Below are 13,946 nucleotides of genomic sequence, written 5' to 3'. Positions count from 1 at the left end.
CCTGTTATTGAAGAATTGCATTTGCACAATCACATACTCATGAATAACGTGGGAAATATATATTGCCATTGAGATGCAAAACACGATTAGCACAGTTGGCTACGTACGGTGCAAAAGAAGTTCAAGATACCTGCGTACATAATCAGGTACGATTATTGACATGGATATAGAAGCTCTTTACCACCTAGTGGCCAATGGGTCCAGCCTTTTGCAGATTTTGATTGAGAGCCAACTTCAGGACACCCATTCACTGGTCGCTTAATTTGAATCCGAGCAGAGCCATCAACATGGATTGTCGTGCCTGCCGATGGGATACTACCTCTGCTGTTAAACCAAAATGTTTTACCACAGGATGGATGCCCCAATCACCGCTGTGAAAGGAAACACTTGAATACAAACTGGTATCATTCAGTGCCGTGCACTTCAGGTACAACATTCTGCCTGCTATTTAACCTCTCCCAATGACTCGGCGTCGCCACCGCTTCAAAGGGCACTCAAACAATGAAAACCAAAATCAGTTGAAACTAGAGATACGACACGGCTTTTCAAAAAACCAGGGCAATTACACGTGTGCTCTTCAAGCAATAAGCAGTCAAACTTGTACGTGCAATTGATGTCCCGGCCATAAACGAATCTTAAAAAACACTGCAAAAGCCATGCTCAGCTTTTAAACGGCTTTCTTTGACCGACAATCTGCGCTTTGCACAGCAGTTTAATTCTGGATTACGGCAGTGCGTCGCTACATTCGGCAGAACAAAATTAATCGCCCGCCCAGAGTCTTCATGCTGGTGGTGAGATACTATTTCGTTTCCAATGCAAAACATGAAGATACCCCCCCGAACAATCTTTAACATTTAAACGCCCCTCATGTTTGAAAGACCGTGTGCACGTTTACAGCAAACCCTAAACATTCATCAAAACACAAGGACTTACAAAAACCCTACAGAAAATAATCTACTGTTTTTTCTTAACAGACCAAGTGTTCTCTTCTGTCTTCCCAAATGTTGTTAAAGTATTTCAAGCCATTGGCCCCATTTGTACAAGAACAATTATGAAAAAATACTCGACTTATTTCAGATTTTACACTCCGTTTTCTACAAAAGGCGGTACTGGATAAGCACCATAGGAATCAGATTTAGAAATTCTACTTCCTCTAGGAGATATAAACTTAACAGCCAAATGCCATTTTTATTGTAGCAAAAATGTACGCGATTCTGTACAGTTATTAGGGAGACATTTTAAATGGGACGATTCGATGTCACCAAAAAAAACATAAATTAAAAAATGGTGAATTTCACAAGACCATAAAAAACATTTAATTCAAAAAAAGGTATTACACATGCCTACTCCATGTCTGGGCTGTCATTTTTGTTCCAAGTCCCAAACACAAGTAGACCAATGTTTTAAATGTAATAGATGCAACGGATATGGGTCTATACGAGAGTTCCAAGTTCATTGTGTGGGTCACGAGCTCTTGCAGCTTTAAACAAAGAAAAAAGTTTGTTTTCCAGTTTGTAAATACATCAACGTGAAAAACGGCACCGCCAGTGTCAACGCTCGCCCTTGAATCAAAACACAATGCGATCAAACGGCCACCAACGTTGAACCTCCTTCCCCCCCCCCGCCCCCACCCCGAGCCCTTCAAGGGGCATTGCAGCAGAGACGGGAAGTATGTACGCAGCACGGTCCTGTTGGCCGACTTGTCTTCGTCCCATAGCATTGGCCACGAGGCCTGAATAAGACCGGCTTTGTGGAGCCTGCAACTCGCATTCCTCGTATTCAGTTTGTTTTTCGTGAAGCAACTCTTCGATTGCAGTTCATCGTTTCCACAACAGCCGAGAATTCCCCCCCCGTGGCAAAACGGTTCAGCATACTGGCAACAGCAACGTAATGTACCCCCAATTTCAAAGCCACAAATTGGGGACACCGTCAAAAGTTAATTTAGGAGCACTTGACTTTTCTTCTGGGGAGGTGCCCCGCGGAGAAACTAAGAAAAGCAAACCCTCGCCCCTTCACGCTCACCCAAGGGAGCCCCCAACCACTAAAATCGCACGTCACTATATTGGAAATCCACACCTTGAATAGTTGCAGGCACTTTTGAGCACTAAAAAGAACTGGCGTCAGTCTCGCTCCAACGAACATCGCCGACAAATGCCGTGGAGCAACGGGCACGGCGTCAAAACTCCACGGAGAAACCGACCGGCCACCATGTGCCCACCACCGGCGCGTAGGTGCCAACGAAAACCTTAAGCGCCGTCGTGCGGCACAGGGCGGCAGGGCGAGGGACGGCCGCCGTGCCGTCTCGCCGACGTGGCGACGCACGCCGTTTGGGGCAGGAGGGGGGGGGGGGCTCAGGGCTCCTGCTTGGTGCTGAAGAGCGCGAGGCTGGAGGAAGAGGAGGCTGCGCTCGCGCCGCACGGGGGGTCTGCGTCCATGGGCTCCTCCTTGACTGCCATCACTTTGCGGAAGGTTATGGAATGGATTTAGGCGAGCGGAAAACAAAAATAAAGACGACGCATAAGAAATACAGCTTCAATGGGGAAGACGCAGGCGAGGCGCGTTACACGCTAACAGAAAAGCGCACAATTGTAAAAAAAAAGGAAAATATACATTTTAGCCACACACCGCATATCAATTTTTACCAACAGAATTTTTGTAAATAGGACCAACTTTATACTGCCAATATAGGTGTATTCCAGTGGCCGTTCATAGCTCCATACATCTGTATGACAAAGCACACGATACCAGCCAAGTCCAGAGAGCACTGCGTGCGTACAGCAGCCTTCACGAACTCCACTTGGGAAACGGAGCCGGCACCCGCCGAGACCTTGCGTTCAAATCCAGGCAATAGCCCATGATTAAACCAGCTTTACGAGTGTACCGAGTTGATGGTCTCAGTCCAGTCGCCAAGGAATGCACAAAAATCCCATTACATAAAAGTTGGCGGTACATTTATTTCAGCTATGATAATTAATATTTTCGCGTTCGATTGACATGCGATCACTCTTTTCACAGCATGAAATGGTGTCCTGCTAGTGGTTACAGAGGCCCCATTGAAGAGACTTCAGAAGTAGTTCTGTTACGTCAACTTCCGGGAGAGGTGGGGGTGGGGCAGGCGTTCTCCGACACAAGATGGGTTTACTGCTCAGCGTGAGAGTTCCAAATGGAATTTTTTTTTTCGATCTCATGACGTATGAAGCCAATGGGCACAATCGAAATGCAATTGTGGAGAAAAATAAAAACGAGCAACACAAAACCCAGTGCAGCGTGACTGAGCGAGTGCTCACCGTGCCCCTCCGGCCTGCGCTCGGCTCGGCAGTCCACGCTGCCCAGGGCGAGGCCGTCGCGCCCCGACGCAACCGCCTGTGTGGCCGGGAACGTCCTGCACGGGGGCGCTGCAGTGCTCTCGTCGTCACGGACACCGCCCCCGGCCGCCGGGTACCGCAACACCAAACCTGGCGACTGCTGCGGGCCCCCCAGGGCTACGGGCCGTCGACCCAGCGCCATTTTCCTCTCTGCGCGGGACGCAATACACTGCGTTTGGCACAATGACGCTTGCCGTTGTTGTGCCCGAGCGCGCGTGAAGGGGGCTAGGCGGCCCGTACTCTTAGTCGAGGCTCGGCTCCTCTCAGACTCGAGTATGCCGACTCAAAGCCGTGCTTGACTGGAGCAGGCTTCGATCACGGTCCCGTGAGCCGAGCCAAGCCACGGCAGGGCAGCCGAGCGGCTCAAGCCAGATCCGAGCCGTGACTAAGGAGCTGAGCCGTGACTAAAAATACAGCCCCTTAGCAGGTGGAAGAGGAATTCTAAATGAAGTTATTTTAATCAATTAGCTCACTCACTTTTCTTGTGTCCTTTGTAGCCAGATTTCGTTTTTTTCTTTTGCTTTGCACCAGCGGGGTGGGGCGAAGCGGGCACTGTGGAAAATGTTGCGAGATGTTGCGTTTTTACCATTTTATACTTTCAATTGTTATCTTAGGCCCAAAGAATGTCACGCGCTTTTTTTATTTTTTTGGGGGAAAATAGTTTGCAGCCATCAAAGATCGCAACAAAGCAACGGAACATGCCAGGAAAGTTATGCACTGTAGAAACAATAGATTACAATGGCAACATTGGGGTGAACATCATCTTTGTTGCATTTATGCACAAGTGGACACTCGGTTGTTTGAAACACACAAATTTAGATCACGACCCAAATACACACACCAAAATAAATTAGCCATCAGACTAAATATTAAATCCTGATTGAGGGGGGGGTTGACTCATTCCTTCATCCCTAAGCGATCAATAAAATAAGAATAATTTAAACTAGATTTGAAGCGTTCGTGGCTGCAGGAATTACTCTTTGGTTCTGTCGGTAAAGTCACGTAGAAAATAAAATAATAATAGAATACGATGTTTCGGTTGCAACACAAGCAACCATCATCAGGTAAGAATGAATGATAAAACACAGGAATTGAAACAGCACAGGCAGACACACAGACACACCGAGCGAGACATACACCTTGTGTGTATGTCTCTCTCTGCATGTGTCTGCCTGTGCTGTTCCCGTGTCTGTGTTTCATCATTCATTCTGACCTGATGATGGTTGCTTGTGTTGCAACCGAAATGTCGTATTCTATTATTATATTATACGCGACTGTACCGAAAAAACCAAAAAGTAAGAATCCTTTAACGCGGAAATCAACAGAGGTATTCCTATAGATATACTCACCCTCGACATAAGAATGTGGAATTTGCACCACTGGGTCAGGGATTTACAAATAAACAGAAGATGAGCACCAATGCCTAATACAGCTCACTTGAGCACGAAATCCCTGTGACCTTCACGACTCTGAGTGAATGCCAGGGGTCTGAGAGAGGAGCACGGCCCGGGCACCCACCCACCCACTCACCGGAGGAGAGGGGCGGCTGCAGCTGGTAGCCCGTGAGCTCACACCAGCCGACAGGGAAGAGGTCCGGGGACTGGCAGTCCACCCACTGGTCATACTCGTCCTCCCAGCCGTCAAAGTGGATGCGCAGCAACCGGTTGACGATGCGCACGACCGTCGCCACGCAGATGAGCCGCGGCTCCATCAGGTCCACCGCCTCCAGCTTCATGCCCACACGGAAGCCGTGGTTTGGGATTTCCTGCCGACGACGGGGCGGGCGGGCAATGTATGGATGTATGACACGTAGGCTTTCGAGACCCAACTCAGAAACATTTATGTATGGATGCATGTTGAACTTTTGCACCGTACGTAGCCAACCTTGGTAATCGGAGGTGCGGGGGAAGGACAACAAACTAAACCACAAAAAGGGGTAGAAGAGGAGGAAATTTTACAAGAGGCGGCCTTTCCCACAGGACCAATAAAAGAGCGTATTGTTACCCCTCGGGGTCGCATGTGCTATCAATGATTTTCTCAAAGCATTTTATCCGTAAATTGTAATTATGTACGATAGCAAGGGCAAAGTGGTAGCTTTTTTATGGAAAATAGTCATTGGAAGTAAGGTACTGTAGTGTTGGACGGAGAATGTAGTTTCAGAAGAACAAAACAACAATGCGAAATGAAACATCCACGAAATATGAAAATAGGAAGTGTGTCTATAAAAAGACAATATGGAGAGTATGTACGCTAATCTTTCTGCCCATGGCGGACAGTGTGGTCCTGAAAAAGCCCCTTGGCTCAAGGAAATACAACTTTGGCGTGCACCACTGCGCAAACAGCACCCTCTGTGGGTGATCAGTAGATGCACTCTAACGTAACCCTTGCACTCACCTTGTTGAAGAGGCTGACTGGAGCAGCAGGAGAGCTGGTTTCCCGCAGGTACTCAAACCAATTGAACGGTGTCCTGTTGTAACCTGATAGATTAAAACATACGTTGCGTTATGCGCGTAAAGTTTCTAACACTTGCATCAATAACAGCTTGGAGAATTGGTAAACCTGTGCAACTAAAAAACATTAAGCTGAAAACCTCATAAGTCACGCAACTGCAATAACCATTTGGATGATATTTCACGAATGCGGCAGCATAGATTTGGAACATCAAAATAAACCTTTAAAAACTTTTTCTTTTACCAGGTCAGGCCCACTGAGCTCTATAGCTCTTTAAGAATAGCCACAAATGATAGCTGAACATCATGGCTTATCATGTGGAAATGTATAGCAGCCAAATACTCAAAAACGCACATTTCTATAATTTGGGGGGGAAAAACCAGAGGACCCGGAGAAAAATCCACGCGAACACGGGCAGAGACACCGCAAACTCCAAATATACAGCAGCAGACGTCAGGATCGGGATCGAACTCATGACCTCCTGCATTCCAGGCGAGGGGGATAACATCTTGCCACCGATGACGGTACGGGCAGCGGGGATAGGCGGCGCACGGCGCACCAACACGAACCCCCCTACCACGAGGTGACGCCAGCTCGATCTGGTTGATCTCGCAGAATCCAACGGGGAAGATGGACGGCGACATGGAGTGGTAGCAGAACCAATCCGTGCCGTCAGCCGCCTCGGAGCCATCGATGCCGATCATCAGAAAGCTGTCACCCAGCACCTGCGTGCGGACGCACGGTCGTCAGGAAGAAGTTAACTACGGGCTCGGTGCAAAAGGGTTAGAAGGCACGTAATGATGTAGCGCAGAAAGCAAGTCGGTGGACCCTGCCTTTCGAACGGTAGCCACGCAGATGGAGGACAGGTTTAGCGGGTCGATGGCTTCCAGCTTCATTCCTTCCCGAAAGCACTCCTGCTTCTGGGGCATCTCTTTCACCTGGATGGAGGCACACAACAATGACACACACGCGTACACAAAACAGATACCAACAAGCAGAGCCATGAAACACACGAGCGTACACACGTATGGCGTAACACGATGCCAGATGGTTTGGGCATGTGTTGAGAAGAGAGAGGGAGGGCGAGAAGGAAAGATGTGGGTCAAGATGAGGCAAGTGGAAGTGACGAGAGAAGAGGCACAGGACAGAAGCAGATGGGACTCGGTAAAGGCATGCGTAATAATCAACTCGGCTTAACAATGAATAAAGATAAATTGTATGGATATTGATGGATAGAATTCCAAATTAAATCTCGAGACACTCACAGTGGGGAACAAGTAGGACCCTGCATCTGAACTCCCATCATGTTTCTTGGCCCCTTCTGAAAAGAAAAGCAACATTGCCGGGCCAGCAGTCGGGCAATTAATACTTGTGATGGTAAAACGAAAGTTATTTTCACACGAATGTAATCTTCAGGCGTCCGTGTGCAAGCACGAGGGTTGTCGCAAGGTGGTGACAATCGTATTGCAATGATCGTTTTCACGTCGCGGTTGCGCACCAGGGCTCTTGTGCTGGTGCCCAACGGCCCGCGACCAGCCGATGGGGTGGATGAGCGGGCTGCGCATGTGGCACCAGAAGTCGTCCTCATCGCCGCCAGCCACGCTCCCGGCGCCGCCCCCCGCCGTGCCCGTCGCCACGGTGCCGGCGCCGTCCCTGTACGTGAGGCGCAGCCGGCCGCCGATCACACTGTCCACGAGAGCGACGCGTGTCCGGGAGATCTGCGCCTTGTCCACCACCTCCAGACGCATGCCGCGCTTGAAGGGAAAGCTCAAACTCTCCTGCACCTGGCGGTGGGATGGGGTGGGAGCAGCATGGGCATGGCCGGAAAAAAGGGAAGCAGTACAACGGGTAGAAAGGTTAAGATCAAGTCAAGATTAAAGCATTTCGGAAGCGTGTCGGTCATGTCCTGCGGCACACTGCTGCTGTCAACTAAATCTCGATGAGTTTGTCGTTCTTCCCCACAACTCCGATAAGCACGGTTGGCTACGTACGGTACGAACGAAGTTAAACACACACACGCAACTACGTCGCGCTTACCTTAGCTTGGAAGTCTGGCGGGAGAGTCTTGGAGCCCGTCAATTTCTTAACGAGGAACGCTTTCCAGTTGGAGCACCTGTGCATGATCGCTGAACAGCGTTCAACGCAGGCAGACGCAAGTAAACACACACCTTTAGATACGAGTCCCAACATGGTCCACACATTTCACCCGGACAATAAAGCACACGCAATACAGCAAAACGTCTCGTTGTATACATTTACACAAGTGATGCACAGGTATGAGAACGATACAATTAGTCAATTTGCAGTCTGCGTTGGCACTGCCCGCTGGCTTACTCTGCGGCGGGACAAGCGGCTTGCCGATGGTTGCGCACCAGCCGATGGGGTGCACATCCGGAGTGCAGAGGTTGCACCAGAAGTCCCGGGTGGAATCGCTCTCGTAACCCTCGTATCTGAGCAGACCCTTGTAACCTGAGTTAGAGGAGAGGCAAGAGGTTACATCTTGGGTGGCAGGGTGGGGCAGTGGAAAAATGCTTGTGCCTCATGGCAGGAATGGCCCGGGATGGATTTCACGACTCTGATGCGTTTCACGTTCTCTGGCTGGTCTGCATTGGTTTCCAACGGTTTTCATCTCACGGATAAAAATTTTACTAAAACAACAATGGAATTGGTATTGGCCAAACATCCCAATGCTGAAATATGTACCTGCAAATTGCTCAATTTGGATTACACACAGCATCGTCAACCACCAACTACAAAAACTTTGCAGGGCCCTACTTAAAAAGCATCAAGCCTCAACGGAGACTTCTCCTGGGTAAACAAGCGTAATAATAAAAATAGAATCTGGTTCGCGTGAGCAGCCGTGCAAGCAGATCTTCAGAGCCACGTCATAAACAGCGGCCACGTCACACTCACCTGCCAGCTTGATGACCCACGCTATCCAGAACACCTTGCTGGACACCACGCAGTCTGTGTTCACAACTTCCACCCTCATGCCCTCCGTGATGTCCCCCCAATGATCCGCCATGGGAGCCTGCGAACATCAACGAGCGTGGTGAAGGCAGAGGCAGCGTGCAAGCTGGCGGGCCACGCTGCACGCGGGCTGCAATTCGCCACTGTGGAGACGAGGGTTTATGGATCACACACACACACAGTCGTGAAACTCCCCCTCTAGCCACAGGCGTCAAGGTTGCTATCTCATGGCTTACCAGGAAATTACATCACAGCATGTAATTTAATTTCCATCTGTATGGGGATTTAAGTGTTACCCCCCCCCTCCCCCACTTGCTTAGGACATCTCCAGGTATTCAGGTTTCCGCCAACATGTAAAAACGCTCAATGGAATTGACCAAACATCCCTATATAGTACCATAGAGCTTGGCCAATTGTTGGCACCGGTTCTGGTTGCCTTCCCGCTTGTTTGTCATCTCCCGCACATTTAATTAATTTTCTCCGAGACCGAACAATAACTGTGCGCGTTGAAAAATATAAATTGATATGCTACGTGCTTTGCACACAGAGCATCAAGTGTACGAAATTACCGATTTAGAATGTAGAAATTCACAAAAGAACAGCAATCAGCAGTGTCCATCATAATCATTCTTCCAAGAGCAGGTATAAGATAAATGCGTTGCCATTTTCACACGTCGCCCACTCACGTGCTTGAAGCAGCCGACGGACGCTGCGGTCAGACTGTTCTTCCAGATGTAGCGCCCCCATTCAAAGCCATCCGACGACGTTTTTACTGCAAAGAAATTCAGACATGAGAAACGCAGGTTTCACTATTGCAAAGAAGATTTCATTTTTTACCAGATAGGCTTCCACATTGTTTAACGTTTGGCGAGTGTTTTTTACTGGCCTAAACCATGGAGGCACAAAGAGGCTCACTTGATTTGCGCTTGGCCTGACTCTGCAACGTAGCCTGTAGCATGCTGCTTTGCGTTAGCTTGGGTGCCATCGGTTTTGGCAGCAGTTTGGCTTTTTTCGATGGCGATTTTCCCTGCAAATGAGAAACACGGCCACTTTTAAGTATAATGCACTCACGTAACGCAGTTCAAATCAGAGGCAATGGAGTCCCCGATCGCCAATGTATTTTGCTCCAGGAGATAGGAAAACAGCAGCGTCAGGGCACCTGTAGGCGGGCGAGGACGCTGGCCTTCTTCGAGTTGGAGGAATAACTACGTGAGCAGGACACGCTGCAGAACCGCTTTGTTTTAGAGTAGAACGCGTCCCTCACACCGACCATGCCACACATTTCACAGGTAGCTGGAAAGAAACAAAATACATGTTAGACTTTTTAAAATGCCATTGTTCAATAACAACAAATTTGAAAAGACCAAGGGAACATCCATTGTCAATGTGGCCGTCTGAAGAATGCGCACAATGGTCCAACGAGGAACACGGACCCATCCCCCACCACCTTACTCCACCCTCTCCCCGTGGTCTTCGGTTCAACCTTCCAGTCTGCCTAATCCAAACGCACGAGGTGCCCTGCGTGTGGGCCACTCGGGACAGAGGGAAAGAACGTGGGCCCCAGCACACGTGCACCCGCGCGGCTCCACTCACCCATGCCCGACTTGCCATCAGGATAGGTATACACCTGCCCATTGGTCTTGATGACGGGGAGGCTGGCCGGGGGAGTCTGCACCACCTCATCTTCACTCTCCTCCGAGCTGCTGCTGCTGTTGCCTCTCTCGTCAGAGCTCTCGTAGCTGTCCATCGCTCCGCCACTCGGTGCCGCGCTCACGCCGTCACCAGCCCCACCTGTCCGCGGGGAACGCGGGCTCACGATCGTCAACGCTCACGGTGGCTCAACGGATCGCGACTCGTGCGGAGCCACAACTCAAGGCAGCGAGACGATTGCAGAGCACTGCATCTCAAGGTGGTGCGAGCATGTTGATGCAATCGGCTTTGCCTATGCCACTTCCTTTATTTAAACAGCGAGAACCAACCACACTTCACAATTTAAACACTACGCAGTACTTTAAATGACCGAGTTATAGATATTGTAGGTTACGCAAAGATACTTTAAATAAGCTTAAAAATGTATATTCAATAAAGTGTTGCATTCATTAATATTTTCATAAAATCTTCCTTGCCTCTTACCTTTCCAAATAACAAGTGAAACTTTCCTGCGTTTAAAAAAAACACCTTCATGTCCGACTAAACCAACCGCCCAAACCGGATTTTGCAGCCCATCAATGTCAGGTATGATACATCTAAGGAAAGAAAGTCACTTAAAGAGCTGTCGGCCATCCAATTCATCATAATTACTACACCCAGGGTTACAAAACTGGGTTGGGCTAATTTGCCTCGTGCTCGCACACATTTAAAGACCCCGCGTATAATACTTAGTTGTTTCTGTTCTTTAAACTGCTCTGTATGTTGAAAGGCTAAACAAGCATGTACAGTATAATCAACTCTCGAATATATTCCCATAACTAAAGGCCAACCACGTCACACCGACATGGGCAATAAACTATGTAAATTGTATATATTTTTTGGGGTTCATGCCTAAACTACCCAGCAATGTCAGTACACATCGTTCACATTGAGAACCACGAAAGGCCTTTAAACGAACAAGGTGTGTAAAGATAGCTGTTGACAAAATTACAGCATTAAAAAAAAACACTACAGAAATGTTCCATGTGGCAGATGCGCACGGTTGGTATTCATTCAACACAAGGTAGATTATTCGCACTCGCACGGTGTTATGTGTATATGTGAATATGGAAATAGATAACTAGTGAACACAAGAAGCATATTCTCTACCTTTAGGTTTTACATTGCGAGGGCAAAGAAATTCTTCGTTTACCAAAACATCCATCTCGTTGGTACACGAAGTGACGATGCAAGACATAGTGGGGAAGTTTGTTTTAATGTATTTAAAGGGCTGATATGTTTATAAATACCCCATTAAAATACGGAACTTCAACAAAAACAACATTTAATTTTATCGCACACATCTTGAGCTATACGTATTACAATTTACAACTTTATTTGTAACACCATGCCATGGCACTGATTAAGTTACTTCGCAATGAAATTTGAATAACCGAAGAAATGCTGCTTCTAATAAAAAAAAACTGTAGAGAAAGAATACAGAGCGATACATCACAGCGAGCCAATTTAGTGGTTTTGGCAAGCTGCTCACTGGAGACTCCCACTTAATTGTTTGAGCCACGGAGTCATTTGCGAATGATCACAAACACAGACGACACGTTACGGAAACTCCAATATCATCAAAAAGTAATAATGGTTTTATGCAAGCATCAAAACAACTATCCTCGAAATGCCGATCTACCCAGCATGAAGCTGCATGTTGTTCCAATGCAGGATGGCAACAGCTTGTGGAGGCCTTCATTCAGCAATGGATTGGTATGAATGTCTGAAGACGATGCCAGCACGACGTGTACTACTTACCACATTAAGCCCGCGACTGCTAAAGGTCTCTGCGTGTGTAAATGTAATGAACAAAACAGTCCACATACCGTGTCATTTCGGGCAGAAGTTTGAGCCTCCAATCGCATCCGCCAAGTCACACGTGGAGGCAGCAGCAGCAGCAGCACAAAGGCGGTCCGTGTCGGTGCTGCTGCGTGGACATTTTCACAGCGAGACAAATAGCAGATCCAGCAACGGCGGAGCACATCAAGGAGTGTAACACTCACAATCCCTTTCTAGTCCACCTCACTGTTTAACCTTCATGTACCACTTCTTTTACATCTCCCGCTTGCACAATCCCTCATGTATCCATCTCACCCCCCCCCCCCCCTAATTCCCTCTCCTTTCCCTCGGTCGCGTTATCGCTCTCAACACACGATAATCGCCCCACACAAAATCACAAGACAAAACACGATCGCACCGCACACCACGTTAACCACCCCACACCTCCCTCTCCTCTTGTTCTTCACGGTTGTAATCTCCCTCTACTCCTCTTCCATTCACCCACGAGCTTCCCGTTGCGTTTCCCTCTTCGTGTTGATTCCGGAGCAGCACAATCATCGCGACAAACCCACACACCAGCACCACATGTCGACTAATCATCACAAAACCCCCCACCACACACCATCACCACAACACGGCAGCATCAGCATTCATAGCACGTCCTGGCCTTACATGGGGGGGCAGGGGGGGGCGACGATTCGAATTAAACGTTAGGAAAACATGGATTAAACAATTACCAGAAACAGTATACATTGAAAGAGAAGCGTGAACATTAGCAGCTGAGCCACCAGGCAGCGGTAGCAACAGCAGCAGCAGCAGCCACAACAAAGGCACCGAGTTCATGTGGCGAGACAAACCAGAGATGAAACTAGCACTGCCGTGGGTAACATCGCACAGGCTTCCCGACAAGCCGAACCAAATACAAGGGGTTTTTATTTCCCCTCCCGCGATTAAAGCGTTTCACAACGACGCGTAACGCTCGTATAAAGCGAGTAAAAAAAAATCACAATTAAACAAAAAAACACGGCATACAATAGAGCGATTGAAACCGAAGAAACTTGCAAAGCGCGGCCTTTACCCGGGACATTGGCGGGGGGGGGGCAGCGGCGCCTCGCGGGCTGCGAGTGGCGGGGGGCGAACTTCAACCCCGACACGCCGAGAGATCGCGGCACAGCAAGCAACCGATGAGGACGACGCGAACAACAGCAGCAGTAACAACAACAACAGCAGCAGCAGCAAGAAGAGAGTTAAATACAAAAAAAATAAACAAATAAACCCCCAGCGCGTGCGCGCGCCACACGTAACACGCGCTCCCATTGGCCGAGGCGCCCCGTCACGTGCCGTTTATGGCCAATTCGCGGGCGCGTAACAAAACGGAGGCGCGCTTTGTGTTTTAAGTTTTAATTTTATTTTTTGTTTCAGGGGTCGGATTTGGGCGATCGTGGACGGGAGGAGTTTAAATGTACACCGTGGCTTAATTTTTTTAATCGTTCTCGCGTCGTGTGTCAGCAGGCCGGAAATGGTGCACTGTACAATGCACTGTAGTACAGTGCAGGGTGCTGTAATGTGCGCGTACAGTGCTGCTGTCATTCTCTCCATTCACTGAAAACGTCACGGGCCGTTTTGTGTCAGTGCCACATTAAAGACCCTGTAGCTACTAAGTGCCACATTAAAGATCCTGTAGCTTGC

At 48.6% G+C, this 13,946-nt stretch overlaps 1 protein-coding gene across 3 annotated transcripts; it reads right to left on the bottom strand.

Annotated features, from left to right (window-relative positions):
* Positions 1-1,292: 1,292 nt before the first annotated feature.
* MBTD1 (mbt domain containing 1) lies at positions 1,293-13,514 on the bottom strand. Of its 3 annotated transcripts, none has more exons than XM_078605247.1 (18): positions 13,336-13,514; positions 12,305-12,402; positions 10,380-10,577; positions 9,946-10,079; positions 9,702-9,813; positions 9,473-9,558; positions 8,730-8,847; positions 8,151-8,285; positions 7,854-7,942; positions 7,315-7,600; positions 7,082-7,137; positions 6,650-6,754; positions 6,397-6,541; positions 5,760-5,842; positions 4,896-5,130; positions 3,843-3,917; positions 3,288-3,515; positions 2,274-2,458 (listed from the first exon to the last, which is right to left on the bottom strand). In XM_078605247.1, the coding sequence occupies exons 3-18, from the start codon at positions 10,531-10,533 to the stop codon at positions 2,352-2,354; spliced, it is 2,148 nt and encodes a 715-aa protein (XP_078461373.1). In that variant the 5' UTR covers positions 10,534-10,577; positions 12,305-12,402; positions 13,336-13,514; the 3' UTR covers positions 2,274-2,351. The 3 variants fall into 3 exon arrangements, with proteins under 3 accessions (XP_078461374.1, XP_078461373.1, XP_078461372.1); XM_078605246.1 differs by having other exon boundaries at positions 2,275-2,458; positions 6,394-6,541; positions 13,336-13,450; XM_078605248.1 differs by lacking the exon at positions 3,288-3,515 and having other exon boundaries at positions 1,293-2,458; positions 6,394-6,541; positions 13,336-13,450.
* Positions 13,515-13,946: the final 432 nt, after the last annotated feature.

The sequence above is a fragment of the Lampetra planeri genome, chromosome 23 (assembly GCF_965212315.1).
Source record: "Lampetra planeri chromosome 23, kcLamPlan1.2.h2, whole genome shotgun sequence".
Taxonomy (NCBI): domain Eukaryota; kingdom Metazoa; phylum Chordata; class Hyperoartia; order Petromyzontiformes; family Petromyzontidae; genus Lampetra; species Lampetra planeri.
This window is presented reverse-complemented; position numbering and strand designations above follow the sequence as displayed.

What these genes read in the sequence shown, in the direction of transcription:
- MBTD1 (XM_078605246.1), bottom strand. Translation starts at nt 10,533, where the DNA reads ATGGACAGCTACGAGAGCTCTGACGAGAGAGGCAACAGCAGCAGCAGC. An exon ending in TCAGGCCAAGCGCAAATCAA is followed by an intron (nt 9,559 to 9,701) that starts GTGAGCCTCTTT and finishes ATTTCTTTGCAG; the next exon opens with TAAAAACGTCGTCGGATGGC. An exon ending in GGTCCTACTTGTTCCCCACT is followed by an intron (nt 6,755 to 7,081) that starts GTGAGTGTCTCG and finishes GCCTCCATCCAG; the next exon opens with GTGAAAGAGATGCCCCAGAA.